This window comes from Erinaceus europaeus, unplaced genomic scaffold (assembly GCF_950295315.1).
Source record: "Erinaceus europaeus unplaced genomic scaffold, mEriEur2.1 scaffold_198, whole genome shotgun sequence".
Classification (NCBI taxonomy): domain Eukaryota; kingdom Metazoa; phylum Chordata; class Mammalia; order Eulipotyphla; family Erinaceidae; genus Erinaceus; species Erinaceus europaeus.
Genome location: NW_026648173.1, coordinates 95929 through 117919, shown reverse-complemented (window position 1 = coordinate 117919; position 21991 = coordinate 95929). Strand labels below are relative to the sequence as shown.

Below are 21991 nucleotides of genomic sequence, written 5' to 3'. Positions count from 1 at the left end.
ATAACCAAATTATTTGGCAATTGGATTAACTTTGAAAATCCCTTTGTTAGCATTTGCTGTATCATATAAGACTTTACCATAATTTATGATCTTTTATGCTTTTTACATATAGCTATATCTTATAAAGTAACATCACCAGTTGTTCTGTTCTCCCTGGTCTAAGCTTTTAAAAGATTTAATATTTCAAAGAACATGTCATTATTAGAAATGTATTAACAATTTGAGCCCACTGTTAAAATTCAATATAATTACTAATTTGAAGTTTTAAGTGTTTAGATTGAAGGAACATATATTCTGAGCTATGGTCTGTGCATCAAAAAGTTTGAGACATTCAATCCGTTTTTCCCCTCTCATATTGACTAAATAGTGATTTATAAGAGTATATGTTAGTAGGAGTGTACATTAACACCTTTCCCACCACCAAAGTTCTGTGTCCCTACCCTCACCCCCCTATAGTGAAGCTGAAAATCTACCCTCCCCCTCCCCCAGAGGTTTTTTTTTTTTTTTTTACTTTGGTGCAATACTCCAAATTTAGTCAAATCACCTTTGCATTTCCCTTTCTGTTCTTCCTCAACTCCTGTTTATGAATGGGATCATCCATACTCATCTTTGTCTTTCTAACTTATCTCACTTAACATAATTCCTTCTAACTCCATCCAAGATGGGTCAGAGAAGGTGGGTTTATTATTCTTAATAGCTGAGTAGTATTCCATTGTGCAAATATACCACAACATTCTCAACCATTCATCTATTATTGGGCATCTGGGCTGCTTCCAGGTTTTGGCTATTACAAACTGTGTTGCTATGAACATAGGTGTACATATATCTTTTTGGATGGGTGTGCTTGACTCCTTAATATATATCCCTAGGAAAGGAATTATTGGGTCACAGGGAAAATCTATTTCTAGCCTTATGAGGGTTCTCCAAACTTCTCTCTACAGGGGGTGGACTAGTTTACATTCCCACTAGCAGTGCAGGAGGGATTCTTGGGGACACAGAACTTTGATGGTGTATACCCTGTAGTCTTACAATCTAGTAGCAACCCACTAGTAATCACAAATTTTAAAAGGTGGGGGACAGAAGGAGGAGGAGAAGTAGTAGAAGAAATAAGATGAATTAGAACCCTATAGGAGGATACCTGTGGATCAAGTTTGCAATACATGCCTTCTGTCTGCTGAGGTGCCTCCTTTCTACAGTGGAGACAGGACTCTCTGTTCTCTCCAGTCAGAGGCTAAAGAGATAAATATGGCAATTACTCACAGCAGGAAATTTAGGGGTGCCCCCCAAACTCAGTAATCAAGATAAAATATATTTAGTGCAGTATTTTTAAAAATAAAAATTAATGCAAAAGACCTACAGTGATGAACAAAATGCCAGAAACTTAAAATTAAAGACAAGATCCTACCTTTCATTCTCACTGTCCTCCCTGGGATGCATTAGATTGACCTTCTCGTGGTGCATCCCGTGAGTACCCATTCATTGGGGAAACTGACGATCCTTCCTAGCCGACTGAATCCACATGGATCCCAGTCACTTTCAAAGGCAGCAACAAGCAGCTCCTGACAGCTTTCAACCTGACGCTGTTGACTGGCTACGGAAGAAGGGCAAACGCTAGAAGAACTGTCCTCCCTCACTCGCATATTATTCCTTGTTCCAGAAAAACTTTATTTACAGAAGACAAAGAGAGATTGATTGCTGGATTTCTGCAGTGGTTTGCCTATATACATATATACACACATATATCTACTTAACTCTAAATGTATATATGTTTTATATTGTAATAAAATATACATAATATAAAATTTGACATTTTAACAACTTTCACTCTTATTTATTTTTTCGTTTTTACACATGAATTTATAAGGAGTTAGTAGTTGTTCTGTGCATAGTTCAGTGGCAATCAGTACATTCAGATGGTTGTGTAACGATGTGATATTTTTTCAAGTAGTATATTGATCGTTATTATATTATGATTATTACATTGTTATTATATATTATATTATGTTTAAGTTTTGCAGAGGGAATCAGTACAAATTGCGGAGCCCTGACTCCCTCAACTGGAGTCCGAATTGCAGTGAAAGAGTTATTCCAGTGGCCATGAGGCCACTGAGGGAGGATGTCTGTCCCAAGCGCCACCAGGGACAGAGAAGTGATGCATTGCCAGCATCTGCCCGCCTGCGTCGCTCTCTTCCTGCCAGGGACACACCTGAGGGCGTACCCTCTACCTACTCGTGCCCTCTAGCTGCTGGCCTGCCCGCCTGCCGGCTGAGCTGGTGTGCTGGCTGGTGTCTGCCCGCGTCCAGCCAGCCAATAAGGAGGGGGCCCTTTTCGGAGCTCCGGCAGTGGCCGGCGGGGGACCAATGGGAGCGGGGCATGCAAATGAGCAGGTGCAGCGGCGAGGCGGCTCTCGGAAGGGATGTGAGAGGCGCGCTGGGCGGCCTCAGAGCAGACGCCGGGCTTCGGCTTCGAGCAGCCAGCTCCGCTCTCCCGCCATGGCCCCCGCTCCGCCCCCTGCCGCCTCCTTTTCACCCGCCGAGGTCCGGCGGCGCCTGGAAGCCGGCGCCTGCTGGGTCCGCCGCGGCGCCCGCCTCTACGACCTCACAGACTTCGTGCGGCAGCACCCGGGGGGCGAGCAGCTGCTGCGGGAGCGGGCTGGCCAGGATGTCAGTGCCGACCTGGACGGGCCCCCGCACCGGCACTCGGCCAACGCACGCCGCTGGCTGGAGCAGTTCTATGTGGGCGAGCTGCAGGTAGACCCTCAGGTACAGCGGGGCCAGGTCGCAAACCTCTGTCTTCCCCCAGCAAGCCCCGCTCCCAATTCTTCACTCCCAAACTCCAACCACCTGCCCTCTAGCAGGCCTTTTGCTCACCTCGCCTCGACTTCCCCTTTCTCCTCTCCAGGCTATTCATCCCACCCCCAACTTGCTCTTCTCCCTAACCCTCTTATGTCTGTTAGTTCTCCTAACTCCTAAGTTACCCCACCTTCCTCTAACTCCCTTGCAACCTCTGCCACCTGGCAACTTGGTTCATCTTTTACCAGCCCCTCAGAGCCCAGTCTTTCTTTTTCTTTCCCCCTGAGACTCTCTGTGTGTCTGTCTGTATCCCTCTCTCTCTGTCTCTCTCTCTCTCTGTCTCTCTCTGTCTGTCTGTCTGTCTCTCTCTCTCTCTCTCTCTCTATATATATATATATATATATATATATTAGTTTTTCAATTCTCTGTGCGTCATAGATTCCAAGCGCACGTGCCCACTCCTTACCCACCCTTCAATTGTCCTGGTGTGCTGGAACTCCCATGGTGTGTGGAGAGGCTGGTCATGCAATGCCTTAGAGACTGTCTCATCTCTACCCAATTTTCCGTTCATTCTGTGCTATTCATGCTAGCTTGGGGGTGGGGGGTCCCAAGATAGTGTAATAACAAAGTGTGTGTGTAGCAGGGAAAGGGTTGAAGTTGAGTGGATGAGAATGGTAGCTAATACTAAAGTTGCAAGCTACTTACAGCACAAGTTCATAGTGGTATTTAAACTTCCAACGGGCCCTGGAGTAAGTTTTGTTATCCTCACTTCACAATATGGAAACAGAGGCTCTATGACTTGGCCAGGGTCAGATAGCTAGTTAGTGGGAAAGTCAAATGTATTTAACTCCAAAACTGATTCATCTCCATGCCAAGGACTCCCAGGCATAGGAGATGGATCCTATCCACAGAGCTTCAGGGAGGCTCAGATCAGAGGTCTGGAAAGCTGATTTACCCAGACCTGACTAGAAAACTGGTGACAGTGGGGCCATCATGTGTGGGTGGAAAACAATGGTTGTTCCCTGCTTCTGTGTCTCTCAAAATGGTCCCAACATGTATTTTTATTTACTTATTTATTTTAGATCTTTGTTTTTTATATTTATTTTCCCTTTTGTTGCCCTTGTTGTTTTATTGTTGTAGTTATTATTGTTGTTCTTGATGTCATCGTTGTTGGATGGGACAGAGAGAAATGGAGAGAGGAGGGGAAGACAGAGAGGGGGAGAGAAAGACAGACACCTGCAGACCTGCTTCACCGCCTGTGAAGGGATATTTTAGATCTTTGAATGAAAGGTCTTGCCTCTTACTCATCTTCTTAGCCAAATGTTCAATCATTTATTGAATGATAAATGATTGAAGCCCCTCTGTGGCTGACAGCACTGAGTTTGGCACAGGGAATCAAACCAATACTATCTTCGTGGAGCTCACAGACTAATGAGGAGAGTGACAGAACTTTCTGGTCTGTCCAAACAGTATTTATTTAATTCCTTGGTGCTGTCAGAAAATGAGTCTGGGGAGTCTGGCAGTAGCGCAGTGGAATAAGCGCGTGGCACGTAGCACAAGGGCCGGCACAAGGATCCCATTTCGAGCCCCCAACTCCCCACCTGCAGGGGAGTCACTTCACAAGCAGTGAAGCAGGTCAGCAGGTGTCTATCTTTCTCTCCCCCTCTCTGTCTTTCCTCCTCTTTCCATTTCTCTCTGTCCTATCTAACAATGATGATATCAGTAACAACAATAATAACTACAACAGCAATAAAAACAAGAGTAACAAAAGGAAAAATAAATAACTGTGTCTGGAGGGGAGGCTCAGAGACAGCTTTTGGTGAGAAAGTGACATTAACACTGAGATCAGGCTTTACCAAATGGAATGTGGTGGGAAGATCATTGCAGAAGAGAACAGCATCTGTGAACACTCTGAATATGGCAGGGCTTGGCACACTCAAAGGACAGCATCAAAACCAATGTGTCAGAGCCTGGTGGGCAAGGATAAGGGAGGAGGCCAGAGATCAGCTCCCAAGGCCACACCTTATAAGGCCTTGTACACTAAGGTCAGAATGAGGAAGCTAGACAAGAGACAAGAGACTCAGCAGGGATGTTTCAGGCTGTGATTTGCATCTTTGGAAGAGTACCCCAGCTGCAGTGCTGGAAAGTAATGAAGGGAGCCCCAACAGGGGTGAAGGGATCGGTCAAAAGGCTGTTGTATGGCTTGAGCAAGATTTGACTAGGGCTTGCTCTATGGTGACATGACCTAAAGGAGAGTGGGAAAATACCTGGGAATTTCCATAGGTAAAAAAGCCAGGATCTCCATTTAATCCTGTATGCTGATGCTTGGTTTCAGGTCCTATAGAAGGAGCACAAATCTAACTAGAGTTCAATGCAGGAAATAAACAGGACTCAGGTTAGAACACTGGACACTTCCATACTTGTGATAGTTCCTAAGCCATCCTACATTTTAACTGTTGGATTGCCAGAAAATTCATGACACATTTTTGCAGCAGAGAATATAGAAAAAAAATACATTATGACTTTTCCAACAGCCCAGTATATTCTATAAACAGGAGTGTCAGGGTGTGGCTTCTCCACCCAGTGCCACTGATTGTCACTGCACTGAGTGCCTCCACCTCTTACATCTGCTGAAGTCCATCTCTCTGTCTTGTTTTTCTTTGTCTCCCTTTACCTCTACCCTTCAGGGAGGACTCAGAGAATGCTGATTCCAGATTTATTTCCTGCCTTCATACTCAGTTGTTACCTGTTAGTCCCACTATGGCTATGTTACAGGCATCTTTATATATGAGCCCACATCTTAAGGTGTGTGTGGAAAAATCCTAAAACCTAACAAGTACACTTGCAAACCCATGACCCAAACCTGACCAACATTACAATTACCAGTCCGTTTCCCTCTACAATTATCTGCTCCAGAAACCACTGTATGTTTGTCTTTATAATGGGGGAGAGAGGTATTCAGAGCAGAAATCTGTAGTGAAGTGTCCTTTCAGATATAAGTTATTTTCTCCTTCTTCTCCTTCACCTTCTCCTCCTCCTTCTCTTCCTCTTCCTCCTCCTTCTTTTAATACTTGTTTTATTTATTTCATGACAGAGATACTGAAAAATGCCAAAGCATCACTCCAGCAAATACAACTCTGGGGATCCAACCTGGGGTGAGCAGTATGCAAAAGATATGTTCTCCCCCATTGAACCACTTCCTGAATGACAAGTCCTCTTCTTCATTCACTTATTTCTTTGCCACCAGGGTTTTGCTGGTGCATCACAACTTTATGATTCCACTGTTCCTTGCAGGATTTTTTTTCTCTTTTTCTTCAGATAGAGGGTGAGAGACAGAGGATGAGAGATACCACAGCACCACTCTACCACTCATGAAGCTTCTCCTCTGCAGGCACTCCCATGTGGTAGCCGGAGGCTTGAACTTGGATCCTTACACATGGCAACATGTGTGCTCTACTGTTGAGTTACCACTTGAACCCAAAACCTTCTTCCTAAGGCTTAAGAGATGAAATATTTCTGTTCTTTCTAGCTAAGCCTTTCTAGCACCCCCAATACTAACTTCTCTACTTCCCTTCTCTCTTCCAGAAGGAACAGGGATACTGTCTCTGTAATGTGAGGATGATCAGTAGGGGTATTGATGGGAGAGAATGCCAGGAACTAGTCATGTTGTTTAGGGCATATCTCTGAATGACACCCCTGCTAAGGCCCTCTTCCTGAGAATAGTTCTTGTGTATAGCGTCTTGGGGCTCCACTGTGAAATTTCCAGGGAGAAATACAGACCCCCTGAGGCTTCCTCTCTGCTCCTCACTTTGCTTTGTCACACTTAGACACATATTCACATTCACACACAAAACGAGTCAAACTAGTTTAAATCAACATACTGAGACATTGTCTGCTATAGCCTTGGCCTTGAACTGGTACTGTTGGCCTTTAAGCAAATGAAGGGACAGTGGCTTACCAAAGAAACCAATTCCTCCTCCTGCCTTCAGTAGATCAAGCTGCTCACTCCAAGTTTGGGTGAAAGCTGTGTTCTTGCAACTATAGCTCATGTCATTAGTGAGGTATGAAGTCCATGGATTGAGCTTCAACCAGTGTCTTATAAAAGGAAATAGAAAGAAAAAAATAAGCCCTTTGGTCTATAGCTCCTCCTAAATATTTCCTGGACTTGGGTCATTCATGAATCACTCACAGTTATTTTCTGAATTGGTATGTTCTTGAACTTCATCAATTCAAGTAGGCTCACTTTGATTCACCCTAAGTGATTCCAGTGAAATCAGATTTTATGTGCATTTTAAAATAAGAAATGCTCACATGCTGGAATTATCTTGTGCACCATTAGTTGATTAAACATCATAATTTGGAAAACATAGAAAACAGTTTCTTAACCCTGATGTTCTATGGGTTGTTTACTTGGAATGAGGGTGGAAAAATAAATTATATCTCTAAAATGCACAATTTTGTGTTTTTCTGTTAAGAAAGCTACATATTTCATCTGTCCAGCCAAGATCATTCCCTCACTTGAACCTGCCACCAAGATTATAACCCAGAAAGGATATCTTGTATTTCCCCCTTCTCAAGAGGTCCTCTGTGGGCAAACATAGGGCCATGTCCCTGGATAAAAAGTCCTTGTTTTGAGAAGACACAGGGGGTAGCAGACTCCAGCCCCTAGTTGTAAAGTAACCCCTCATGTCTGAATATGTCTGAGTTCTACTTCCTATTCCCAAAGTCATCTATCTCTAAATGACTGAGAAGTCAATGCATTCTGCTACATGTAGTTCTGCCATGATTTGAGATCTAACCATTCAGAGCTTCCAAAATTGAGTAATTGGTCTGGGAGGTGGTGCAGTGGATAAAGCAGTGGATTATCAACCAAATTTGAGTAATTAAGTAGGAGTGGACAACTGAGCTCAAAATGCAGGAAAACTTGGAGTCCCTCTCCTACCCCAGAACATCTTGAGATAGTCCAGCTTGAGAAGCCCACCCAGGAGTTATATGAGCTAAGAACTCTGATGAATTTTGGTTCTTGGGAAATTTTCCAGACCACCTCCCCACATACACACAGCTGCATAGTGCAGTGAAATGAGACGTCTTCTGAGACTCAGTAGTAAAGCAACAGACTGCGTTTAAACTCTAACACAGCATATGCCAAAATATGCATACGCTCTTTGATAATAAAATGATGCTCTGGTTCTCTCTAATTAAAATGAGTCTTTAAAAAAAAAAAAGTCAGTGGTCTGGAAGGTGGTGCAGTGGATAAAGCATTGGATTCTCAACCATGAGGTCCTGAGTTCAGTCCCCGGCAGCACATGTACCAGAGTGATGTCTGGTTCTTTCTCTGCTCCTATCTTTCTTATGAATAAATAAATACATTCTTAAAAAAAAAAAAAGTCATCAGGAGTCAGGCAGTAGAGCAGCGGGTTAAGCGCAGGTGGCGCAAAGTGCAAGGACCGGCATAAGGATCCCAGTTCAAACCCCAGGCTCCCCACCTGCAGGGGAGTCGCTTCCTAAGTGGTGAAGCACGTCTGCAGGTATCTCACTTTCTTTCCCCTCTCTGTCTTCCCCTCCTCTCTCCATTTCTCTCTGTCCTATCCAACAACGATGACATCAAGAACAACAATAATAACTACAACAATAAAACAACAAGGGCAACAAAAAGGAATAAATAAATATTAAAGAAAAAAAATTTTTTTAAGTCATCTAGAGATTGTGTAGAATACACACATTATCATATGCAAGGACCTGGGTTAGAGCCCCCCAGTCCTCATCTGCAGGAGGGAAGAAATTTCATAAATAATAGAGCAGTTCTGTGGGTATCTCTCCTCTCTCCCTCTCTGTCTCTCTCATTCTGTCACTCATCCTTTATTTAAAAAATGATTACTGAGAATGATGGAGTTGTACAGGCACCAAGTCCCAATGATAGTGCTGGTAAAAAAAAAAAAATACTCACCTGGCTGAAGGGGAGTTGTGACCCACTGAACCTTCTCCTGTTCTCTTCATTTATTACAGGTGAGAGTAGTGGAGACCACCATTTACAGCAAGTGCAAAGGCTAAACATCCCAAATACTTTCATCAATATCCAAGTAAAATTAGTGATTAAGGACAGAAAACAAAAGGGATACTATAATTTGGGAACTCTTGTGGAAATGACTCAGCTGTTGGGCCAGGAAAACACAAAGTAGAACCTGCTAAAAAAACACATTTATTCATAATTTTACACACACACACACACACACACACACACACACACACACACACACACACACACACACCAGGTCTGGAGATTATCCATGTTTTCTTTTTTACAGTGTCTCATTGTCTACTCTGTCCTGCAGATTCCTGAGGTAGTTGAAGGGATAATCTCCCCATCTCAGTTTTTTTGGGGAAAATGTCAAGGTTTTTTATTTCATCTCATCTATAGAGCCCCCTTTGCCCTATCAGGTAACATAGTCATAGGCTCCAGGAATCAGGGTATAAGCCTTGGGTAAGGAATGTATTAGACCCCCCCATCTCACCACATATAGCCCTGTTTTTTACTTCTAAGTCTCCATGACTATTTTTCTTGCTCCTCATTACCCAAAAAGGTATACTAATAAGTGAACTAATACAGCATATACTTTATTAAATGGTATCTTTCGTGAAATACAATGTCTGGGAGATTATTTGGTATTTCTTACTCTTTTAAAAACATGTATTTATTTTGGATAAAAACAGAGATAAATGAGAGGAAGGAATACATATGAGAGAGAGAGAGAGAGAGAGACACCTGCTGTACTGTTTCATCACTCATGAAGTCTCCCTCCTGCAGGTGGGGACTGGGGACTTGAACTTATGTCCTTGCTTACTGTGATGTGTATGCTCAACGAAGTGTGCCAACACTTGGCTTCTCTGTATTCTGTTTTGGTTTGTGTGTGTTTCAAATCATTTTATTGGGGAAGCAATTATTTACAGGACAGTTGTTGACACATGGATACAGCCTTATGATAGGTGTCTACACACTACTCCCACCACCCACTCAAGTCTTTCTCCACATTCTCTCATCCTCTCACCTCCCAACCAGAGTTCTTTACTTTGCTGCAATGTACCATACCCAGTACAGTTCTCACTTTGTGTTTTCCATTTCTTTTTCCTTAGTTTCCACCTATGAGTTAAGATCAGCCAGTATCCACCCTTTTCCTGCTGGCTTTTCTCACTTAACATGATTCCTTCAGGTTTCATCCAGGATGAGTCAGAGGAGGATATCTCATCATTGTATGACTATGTAATAGTCTACTGTGTACATATACACAACTTTCTCTGCCACTTGTCTGTTGTTAGGCACTTGTGTTGTTTCAGGTTTGAGCTGTTACAAATTGCTCTGTTTTGAACATAGATGTACACAGATCTCTTTAGATAGGTATTTCTGTGACCATTGGGTAAATCCCCTATGAGAAAGATTGCCAGATCATAGGGTAGGACCATTTCAAATGTTCTAATGAATCTCCAGACTGTCTTCCACAGGAGTTAGTCCAACATCCTTGTCAGCATTTGTTGTTTTTGTCCTTTCTGATGTATGACATTGTTTCAAGTATGAAGTGATACCTCATTGTCTTTATTTACATTTCTCTGATAATGAGTGACTTTGAGCTTTTTTTTTTTTTTTCATGTGTCTGTTGACCTTCTGATCTTCTTTGGTGAAGAGTGAGTCCATGTCCTCTTTCTTATTGGAGTTGTTTGCTGAGTTTTGTAATCTTTGTAACATCAACTGTCTCCATTAACTGCTTTGTCCCAGAGACTTTATGACAGCTGAAGGGGTAAAAATGGGCAAAAATTGGAGAAGGCAAGAATGGTGAATTGGATGGATAGCATGCTGATTCTCCTGAGCCACTTTAGTCTTCTTTCTGGGCTTTTGCCCACTTCTACTCTTCTTTAGCCAGAACCTCATTGTGCTCATCACTGCAGTGATCACTTGGGTGGGTAGCTCCCTGTCAGTCCTACCTTCAACCTCATTGCCTGTAGTAAGCCTTTCTAAATAGAAAGAACTTGATTGTGTTATAGCAGTATTCCTAAGTCTTCAGTGACTCTCCATTGCCACATACTTTTTTAAGTTCAGCTCAAATGCCATTTCCTCCTAGAACTTCTTACCTCTCCATCTAGAGTACTTTTCCCCTTCTCCCAGATTCTCACAGCATTTTACTTATACTTCTGTTAACTACATTCACAATAGCATTCCTTATTCACTGTGTTTTCACTATATCTTATCTTTCCTACTAAACTATAAATTCTCTAAGAGCTGAAATAATCTGATTCATCTGGATTTCTCTAGAACATACTAACATACCATTGCATGGGCACAGAACTAATACGTGTTTGAATAAATAAATGAGGTTGCTTGGAAAAGTGAAACGTATGCATAATTAAAAAGAAAAATAATAATCTTAGTACACACAGGTTGCTCTAAGAATTAGAACAACAACTCTTGGGGCAGGGAAGATAGCATAATGGTTATGCAAACAAACTCTCATGCCTGAGGTTCCAAAAGTTCCAGGTTCAATTCCCCGCACCACCATAAGCCAGAGCTGAGCAGTGCTCTGGTGTTTCTCTCTGTCTCTCTCTCAAAAATAAAATAAAAAATTAAAAAAAAATTTTTTAAAGAACAACAACTCTTTAGTTTCTTTGCTAACTATAGGGGTGGAGAGCTATTAAGGGAGTTAGTCGTTTCCGCCATTACCTCAGTTTGCAAACAGAGACAGCTGGCCAAGCATCTTCCATACCAGGCTACTGCAGGTCACCCTTGTCCATGTGGTAGACAGAAAAGGTAGACGTGAAGTGAACTAAAGAAATTGCCAAGCAGAAGCTTTCACTGCTCTCAGTGCTCTTAGTTTCAAATGTGACTGCAAGTATCTGGATATTTGTAAACAGAACTCAGGTTGCCTGAATTTTCTCTCCTGTGATTTTTCATACAAATTTCTTTTCTTTTTTTCTTTTTTCTTTTTAAAGCAGAGCACTGATCAGCTCTGGCTTATGGTAGTGTGGGGGATTGAACAAATTTATGTAAAGCATGTATTTTCAGAAGTGGCTTTTAATCTTCTTTAACTGCTGTTCATATAAGTTGGCAGCAAAAGATTTTAATGAGTATTCTCTCACTTGCTCTTGCTTTCCAATGGAAAAAGAACTCAATTTTTGTAATAATTGAATAGCAGGTTCCACCCATTATCTGAAAGGAGAGTATCCCTACTTAGTATGATTTACTGGATTATATCTTGATTCTAGAAATGGTATTACCACTGATGTATATGACACCAAAATTAGTCTACCAAATAGGAGTGCCCCCCCCATTTCAGATAGTGGGGGAAACATGAACAGTCAACTTGAGGCTAGCTACACTCACAAAAATTATCATGGAGGAACATAAAGCTCACACTCAGGATTTTATGTGGAAAAGCATTGCCCCAAAACATAATGATCCAAATACGTTGTGTTCTTGTATCAGTTGTATATTGTCAGGATAGCCCTACCAGTTAAGCAAATATGACACATTTAAACTATGGTGGATACAAAATGTCTTAAAACCTTGTCATAAGGAAGCTAGTAACCAAAAATTCCATCAGTGGGGGCTAGGTGGTAGTGCGGCAGGTTAAGCGCACATGGTGTGAAGCAAAAGGACCAGCGTAAGGATCCTGGTTCGAGCCCCCGGCTCCCCACCTGCAGGGGAGTCGCTTCACAGGTAGTGAAGCAGGTCTGCAGGTGTCTATCTTTCACTCCCCCTCTCTGTCTTCCCCTCCTTTCTCTGTTTCTCTCTGTCTTATCCAACAGCACCGACATCAATAACAACAGTGATAACTACAACAATTATAAAAAACAAGAACAACAAAAGGGAAAATAAAGAAAAGAAACCTCAAGGTTGGGCAGGGGTAGATAGCATAATGGTTATGCAAAGAGACTCTAATGCCTGAGGCACTGAAGTCCCAGGTTTAATCCCCCACACCACCATAAGCCAGAGCTGTGCAGTGCTCTGGTAAAATAAAAAAGAAAGAAAAAGAAAAAAAAACTCAAGCTTGTGCTGGTGACATATTTGACCTTATCAAACATGTGTTCAAGTAGTCTTTGACAGAAGGGATTTGGGAAAAGCAAGATCTGCTGCTTCCTTCCACATTTCAACTCAACCACAGGTGAGCTGAGAGGTGAGCTCACTTGCAGCCTTTGTGGAGCTGGTACTGAAAGCATCCAATGAGCCTCTGGCTTGTTGCTCCAACATAGGTAGGAGAAAGACTCCTCAGCTGGCAGACCAGGGCCTACATATTTACTCTCCCTATGGTGGTGTCCTGTCTGACTCAGGGAGAAGTGGAGGTGGAAGTGGAGTGCCCAAGGAGTGGCACTTCTTTCTCTCTCTCTCTCTCTCTCTTCCTTCCTTCCTTCCTTCCTCTCTTTCTTTCTATGTCTTTTAATCTTTACAAAAGTCATGTAGCCTGTTTATCTCACATATTTTGTTTCTGAGAAGATTTTACAACAGCTTTTATATTACCACAACTCTGAAATATACAATGAGTTTTTCTAAGTCTACACAAAGTATGCACTGTATTGTTAGAAGTCAGATGATTTCGGTTTTTAGATTAAGCTATTAAATATCACGCAACCCCTAGATACATGACTTGAGTTTACAACATGACATTTGCTGAATTCCCATGTTCCCAGGTTCTGAATTTGGATTTTCAAAGAAACCAGCTACTCTCTTGGGTAGTATGCGACTAGCCATTTTCCACATAGAAGCTTCTGCTGAGCATTATTTTCCAATCTCCCTTGCCACTAACTATGACACTTTTTTCAGCACCAGGATATACTCAGAGCCTTGCTCATGCATGGAACTTCTGAGCCACCTCCCTTACCCAATTTTTTTTCATATTTTTTTAGAAACATAGGAGGAATGGAAAGTGATAGAAAAAGAGATACATCCATGGAACTCCCTTCATTTTGGTCCATGGTGCTGTCTATGGTTTTCTCGTGTGGTGGTACAATTAAACTTAAATCCTTGTGTATGGGTGGCATATAGTCTATGTACTCAGTCACCTTCTGGTCTGCCAAGTAAGACATTTTGATTGTATTCCAACTAATATGCAAGTGATATACTCATTTCTTTGTTACCAAAGAGCATGCTATTTTTTCTTTCTGTTTCCTGGAGAGCAAACACTATGAAAAAAGAGCCATAGTGAACTATATAGATAAAAAGATCATTGAGTGACAGCATAACATGATAGAAAGAACCGTGATCGGGAGTTGGGCAGTAGTGCAGCAGGTTAAGCGCACGTGGCACAAAGCACAAGGACTGGCATAAGGATCCCAGTTCAAGCCCCCAGCTCCCTGCCTGCTTCACAAGCAGTGAAGCAGGTCTGCAGGTGTCTGTCTTTCTCTCCCCCATCTGTCTTCCCCCTCCTCTCTCCATTTCTCTCTGTCCTGTCCAACAATGACAACATCAATAATAACAACAAGAATAACTACAACAGTAATACAACAAGGGCAACAAAAGGGAATAAATAAATATTTTTTAAAAAGTAAAAACCTTGATCTTCAACATTTAACCTATCTTATAAACTCTAGATACCTTTTTATATGAATATGATTTCTTTTTTATTTATAATTTTTATTTATAAAATGGAAACACTAGCAACACCATAGGATAAGAGGGGTACAATTCCAAACAATTACCACCAACAGAACTCCATATCCAATTCCCTCCCCTGATAGCTTTCCGATTCTTTACCCCTCTGGGAGTATGGACCCAGGGTCATTATGGGGTGCAGAAGGTGGAAGGTCTGGCTTCTGTAATTGCTTCCCCACTGAACATGCACATTTACCGGTTGATCCATACTCTCAAGGAAAGGCATGTTTTGAAGGTGGCACATGGTACACATATGTGCATATTTAGAGATAAGATCAACAGAAAAATTCCTTTCTGAGTGAGCCAGGAGGTGACTCACCTAATAGAGCACAAGGACCTGGGTTCAAGCACAAAGCCACCACATGGGAGTACCTGCATGAGGGGAAGCTTCACAAGCAGTATATTGGTGCTTTGATATCTCCACTTCTTTGTCTATCTCTCTGTCTCTAACCCTCTATCAAAAAAGAAGAAAAAGTAATGGCTGCCTGTTGCAGCCCAGGAAGTGGCTTAGTGGATAAAATATTGAACCCTCAAGAACGATGTCCTAAGTTTGATCCCTGGCATTGCATGTGCCAGAGTGATGTTCTAATTCTCTCCACATCTTTCTCTTATAAGTAAATTAATAAGCAGAAGGAAGGATGGAAAGGAGGAAGGAAGGAAAGAAAAAAGGAAGGGAGAGGAATAAAGGGCCACTTGGAACAATAAAGTCATGTAGGCACTGAGCCCCAATGATAATCCTAGTGGCAGAGAGAAAGAGAGAGAGGGAGATATCCCCCTATAGAAATACATGAATCCTGAAGCTTAATTCTTGAACCCACCTTTCCTACATGTCTTCTCTGTGCCAGACTGTGCCAAAGGTAAAAGTGGAAAGAATGATCCAGACTAAATGTAGAGGGCCTAGTGCTAGGAAAAGAACATGACTGATCAGGGAGAGGCCAGAGACAGCCATGGACTTAAGTGCAGGGTAAGGCAGCCAGGAGTGAGAGCAGTTTTCAGAAGGCTACCTGGATTTGAATTCTTTGTGCACTCAAAATGCCATATCCTGTAGGTAGACTTCCCTGAGGGCCTCTTTGTGCAGGATGTGGTGCCTGCTGAAAAGACTGGAAAGAAATGTAGTCCTGAATTATTTCAAGTCTACTATGTTCCAGAAACATTCATGTTAATTGACATTAATGAATGCTCATGGAGAGTGTTTTGTTAAAGATACATGTCAAAGGTTAATCACATACATCAATATTTTATTTGTCAAAGGGAAGGATAGCAGAGTGGATTAAAATTAGACTATGAGGGAGTCGGGCAGAAGGATCCCGGTTTGAGCCCCCTGCTCCCCACCTGCAGGGGAGTCGCTTCACAAGCAGTGAAGCAGGTCTGCAGGTGTCTATCTTTCCCTCTCCCTCTCTGTCTTCCCCTCCTCTCTCCATTTCTCTATCCTATCCAAAAACAACAACAATAATAATAACTACAACAATAAAACAAGGGCAACAAAAAGGGAATAAAAGAAAAAACTCTTTTAAAAAATTAGACTATGGACTTTCCCTCCTCTCTGTGATCATAATTAGACGTGAACACAGTTTATAGAAACTAAAGGAATGTGCAAAAAAAAATTGAGGGCTCTTTCACCTCAAGCTCTGTATAAATGTCTATTTCTTATTAGCTTCCTAGAAATATTGTATTATGTCCACATATATTATTATTTTTGTTGGAATGATATAGTATATACTACTTTTTTTATTTAAGAAAGGAGACATTAACAAAACCATAGAATAAGAGGGGTACAATTCCGCACAATTCCCATAACCCGATCTCCATATCCCATCCCCTCCCCTGATAGCCTTCCCATTCTCTATCTCTCTGGGAGTATGGATCCAGGGTCATTGTGGGTTGCAGAAGGTGGAAGGTCTGGCTTCTGTAATTGCTTCCCCGCTGAACATGGGCGTTGACTGGTTGATCCATACTCCCAGTCTGTCTCTCTCTTTCCCTAGTAGGGTGGGGCTCTGAGGAAGCGGAGCTCCAGTACACATTGATGGGGTCGTCTGTCCAGGGAAGTCTGGTCAGCATCTTGCTGGCATCCAGAACCTGGTGGCTGAAAAGAGAGTTAACATACAAAGCCAAACAAATTGTTGAACAATCATGGACCCAAAGACTGGAATAGTGCAGATGAAGTGTATATACTACTTTTTAACTTGCTATTTTTTTTCACCTAACATTTATTGTCTTCTTTCTGATTCAGCAATATAGATTTATTTCACTTCTTGTAATGTCTGTATTTAGTGATGTTTTTCTTAATATATCAATGCTATAATAAGCATTCATGCAAAATAAGCACTCATACATAATCATTTCACACTATGTATAAATAAACTTATAATATCAAATCCTATATTAGAATTTTCTGGGTCTGGGGGTCAGGCGGTAGCACAGCAGATTAAGTGCAGGTGGCCCAAAGCACAAGGACCAGCGTAAGGGTCCCGGTTCGAGCCCCCGGCTCCCCACCTGCAGGGAAGTCGCTTCACAGGCAGTGAAGCAGGTCTGCAGGTGTCTGTCTTTCTCTCCCCCTCTCTGTCTTCCCCTCCTCTCTCCATTTATGTCCTATCCAACAATGACAACATCAATAACAACAACAATAAAACAACAAAGGCAACAGAAGGGAATAAATAGATATTTTTTAAAAGATTTATATAAAAGATTTGGGGCCTCCATTTTGGAAAAAACTAGTAGGTATATTTTAGGTATATTCCAAGGGGTCCATGTCTTTACTAATTTTTGCCTGAGCCCAACAGCTAACATGCAGGTGGACCAAAGGTATTGTCTGGGGAGATGGTATCAGAGTTGGAAAAAGGATGAGAAAGCTGGATCAGGGAAAAGAGTAGCTCCCAAATATGGGAAAAGTATAAAAGTATTGTTATCTGTAAACCCCACTGATTTGATTTGAGCCCATATTCATCATAGGAGCCTGTGTAATCTCTGTATCCTTGTAGGTCTGAGCTCACATTCTGTGGTTATAGTTAGGAACATTTGAGGCTGCACTAATTTCAGGACCCATCTTCCTTGAGTGGTAGAGTATGTTGCCCAACCTCCCTTCAGAGAATGGTACAGCCCCTACCATTGTTGAGCCTCATAGGGGGCAAGGCCCTATAGGGGCCCACAAAGAGGTCAATTATGTTGTTCCTGATGTAGATGACCAGTGACAATGGAGAGAGGGATCTGTTAAGAGGTCTAGGCTATCATGTCTGTGTGAGAATCCCAGGATTCCCTGACTAGGGCCCTAGGTGATAGGGTGGCCTGATAATAACCAAAAGAGCCATCGTTAAAGTATGCCAGTGTCTTGATTTTATCCAGCTTTTGTAGTCCTTACCTTGTCTGACAAGGTTAGGAGTGACTGAGGGAAGTGAAATAGGAAGTAGGTGAGGAGGGTACCTAGATCTAAGTAGAAACTATTTGATTAGATACTTTGTGGTGTCTTTTTTTTAGGTCTTTCTACTTGCTTGCTGTGCTTACTGAGTTACTGAAAACTACTGAGCACTTTTGCTTTAAGGTATATATTTTTCCCTAACTTATGGATACATGTGCACATGTGCTCTATCTCATGAGCCCTGGTCTATATCTAGGTTCTGTGGCTTTGTTAGGAAATGCACCACCTGTAACGGAATTAAAGAGTTCTATGAGCTAGGAAAGGTCTCACCAGAGTAATGAAATGGAGGGTTGACATCCCACACCTGGTGTCTCTGGACACAAACCAAAAGTGAAACATATTGAGGTAGTACTGGCTGCATTGGTTAGGTTGAGATCGGCAGATGCAGTATCAATTAGTATGGATTGAGAGACCCATGCAGGAAAGCAAGCCATGCCCCAGAGGTTCGAGGATTGGGAGAAATATGGATTTTATAGGGAATGGGGAAGGTTCCTGCTGTCTTAGGCTTAAAAGGCAACAGAGAGTTGTCATTATTATAACCAACATATTTGGAAATTTCGTTGACTTTGAAGATCCCATGGTTAGGATTTGGTGTATCAACAAGACCTCACCATGATTTTACGTCATTTAATTATATTTACAGATAGTTGTATCTTATATACTGACAAAACCAGTTGCTTCTCTTCTCCCTGGTCTAAGAATATAGGTGATTTAATATTTCAAAGAAAAAGTCACTATTAGAAATGCATTAACAAATTAAGCCCACTATTAAAATTTGAAGTCTTAAGTGCTTAGATTGAAGGAATATATACTCAGAACTGTGGTCAATGCATAAAAATTTTTTGAGACATTTCTGCCTTGCCCCCACACACACATATTGATTAAATAGTGATTTGTAAGACTGTAAGTTAATAGGAGTATATATTAACACGATTCCTGCCACCAAAAATCTGTGTCCCTACCCCCTCCTCTCCACAGTGAAGCTGAATATCTACCCTCACCCTCCACCCAGATATTTTTACTTTGGTGCCCTACTCCAGTCTCAGTCAGATTCTGCTTGAATTTCCCTTTCTGTTCTTCTTTCTCAACTTCTGTTTATGAGTGGGATCATCCCAAACTCCTTTTTGTCTTTCTGACTTATCTCACTTAACATAATTCCTTCTAGCTTCATCCAAGATAACTTCGAGAAAGTGGGTTCATTATTCTTAATAGCTGAGTAGTATTCCATTGTGTATATATACCCAGGTGTTGGACTCCTAGGTTGCTTTCAGGTTTTGGCATAGGTATACACAAATCTTTTTAGTTAGATGTGATAGAGTCTTTAGGATATATCCCTAGGAGAGGAATTATTGAGTCATATGGAAGGTCTATTTCTTTTTTCTTTAATATTTATTTATTTATTTACTTATTCCCTTTTGTTGCCCTTGTTTTATTGTTGTAGTTGTTGTTGATGATGATGTCATTGTTGTTGTATAGGACAGAGAGAAATGGAAAGAGGAGAGGAAGACAGAGAGGGAGAGAGAAAGATAGACTGCCTGTGAAGCGACTTCCCTGCAGGTGGGAAGCCGGGGGCTGGAACCGGGATCCTTATGCCGGGCCTTGCGCTTTGCGCCATGTGCGCTTAACCCACTGCGCTACCACCCGACTCCTGGAAGGTCTATTTATAACCTTGTGAGGGTTCTCCAATCTTCTCTCCATAGGGGTTGGACCAATTTACATTCCCACCAGCAGTTCCTTTGTCCTCACAACCTCTCCAGCATTTGTTGATGCTGTTTTTAATGTCTGACATTCTCACAAGGGTGAGGCGGTATCTCATTATCTTTATTTGTGTTTCTCTGACCTGCCATAAATGATCTGGAGCATTTTTTCATATATTTGTTGGTCTTTTGGATCTCTTCTATGGTTAATATTCTGTTCATATCCTCTCCCTGTTTTTGGATTGGGTCATTTGTTTTCTTGTTGCTAAGTTTGGTGAGATCTTTATATATTTTTGTTATTAGCCTCCTGTCTGATGTATGGCATCTTCTCCCATTCTCTAAGGGGCCTCTTCATTTGGATGATGGTTTCTTTTGCTGTGCCAAAGCTTTTCAAATTAATGTAGTCATCTTGTCTAACTTTTACTTGTCTTTTGACTTATTCCTTGTTTTTTCTCCATTTTAACCTTAAAATGTTTTCATGTAGGGGCTGGGCAGTAGTGCAGTGGGTTAAGTGCACATGGTGCAAAGTGCAAGGACTGGAGTAAGGATTCTGGTAGCCCCCAGTTACCCACCTAACAGGGGGTCGCTTTGCAGGCGGTGAAGCAGGTCTGCAGGTGTCTGTCTTTCTCTCCACCTCTCTGTCTTCCCCTCTTCTCTAGATTTCTCTCTGTCCTATCCAAGAACAACAGCTATAACAACAGTAACAATAACAACCACAACAAGGGCAACCAAAAAAATGGGAAAAATAGCCCCCAGGAGCAGTGGATTCATAGTGCTGGCACTAAGCCTCAGTGATAACCCTGGAAGCAAAATAAATAAATAAATAATAAATAAAAATGAATAAAGTATATAAAAATGTTTTCATATAGTAAAAAGATAAAATTTTATCACTGTTTGAAAGATCACCTCTACTTTAAGATTATATATATATATATATATATATATATATATATATCAAAATGATTTAGTATTCTGATAATAATTTTATGCTTAGTGGGTTTTTGTTGTTGTTTGTTTTGGCTTAAATGTTTTGCCTGCCTGAAATTTTTGTATAAGGAGCAAAATAGACATTATTTTTAAGTTTATACTTCTACAGATGATCAATAGATTTATGAAATAAACTGTCTTTTCCTATTGACTTAAAAAATACCATTATCTTGGGAGTCAGGTGGTAGCGCAGCGGGTTAAGTGCAGGTGGTGCTAAATCTCAAGGACCAGCCTAAGGATCCTGGTTCGAACCCCTGGCTCCCCACCTGCAGGGTAGTTGATTCACAGGTGGTGAAGAAGGTCTGCAGGTGTCTATCTTTCTCTCCTCCTTCTCTGTCTTTCCCCCTCTTTCCATTTCTCTCTGTCCTATCCAACAACAATGACATCAATAACAACAACTCTAATAACTATAATAAAACAACAAGGGCAATAAAAGGGAATAAATAAATGAAAAAAACTTATAAAAAATACCATTATCTCATTGATCATTAATAGATACACTTTGGTCTATTTCTTAATTCTATTCTGTTCCACTAAAATCACTGATATCTAAATTAGTCTTCTTTTGTAGTCCTACAATTTTGTTCCAGCCAGGATCTGCTCCCTCCTGCTCTTCTGAGAAAGAACAAAGAGCAGGACAGGAGCTGGGGCCATTTCTGACTGTGTTGCTGATCATGAAGACTTTGGGGGGATAGGACTGCCTGATGTACCCTGACCCTGAGTCCTGTGGCTAGAGTAAGGAGGGAACAGCCCAGGAAGCCCGCACAAGCAACAACCCCAGCCAGCAAGCACATGGGAGGCTCTAAAGTGGGTGTCCAAGCGGCCATGGAATGGTAGCAATTTCAGTGGGGAATGCAGGGATGGGGAGGGCTTGAAGGGAACATTGGGAAGCAGCCTTGCTGCAGGAACTCTGTGGGTGAGTGGGTCTGTGTACCTTTCGTGAATTGTGTCTATAGTCTGTGGTTGGAGGCAGTTAAGTTCTGTGTGTATAACAACAACCAGAACCTAGGAGAGCAAGGAAGCAGTCATGTTTGCCAACAGGGAGCATGAAGCCTTCCTTGTCAATCTCAAACTTCTTGCCTCTTTAGTCAAGGGAACTGAATACTTATCTCCATGCCCATTCCTTTCATCAAAAACAAATGGGGGAAGTTTATTCAAAATAGATTATGGAGACTTTCTGGGATGATGGGAAAGTATTCTGCAAATTATATCCATTTTTTTCAAAAGCAAAGCAAAGAGATCTACTCTGTGTATAGTGAAACACTCCTATGAGTAAAACTTCAACATTGTATAGCTTATATGCTTGTATATACAAGCCTTTAAGATTGCTTTTTTTTTCCTAGAATTTATTTATTTATTTGGTGAGAGACCAAAGCACTTTTCCTTAATGCACATTGCCAGGGATCTCACATGTGCAAACCATATGCTCCAGAGGTGCCTCAGTCACTTGAAATTACTATTCTTTACTATT

At 41.6% G+C, this 21991-nt stretch overlaps 1 protein-coding gene across 1 annotated transcript in view; it reads left to right on the top strand.

Annotated features, from left to right (window-relative positions):
• Window positions 1-2358: 2358 nt before the first annotated feature.
• Window positions 2359-21991, top strand: part of FA2H (fatty acid 2-hydroxylase) — a 76317-nt gene continuing 56684 nt past the window's right edge. Inside the window, 1 exon segment of the mRNA XM_007527586.3 lies at window positions 2359-2762. Coding sequence (XP_007527648.2) covers window positions 2361-2762 — 402 coding nt within the window. The 5' untranslated portion in view covers window positions 2359-2360.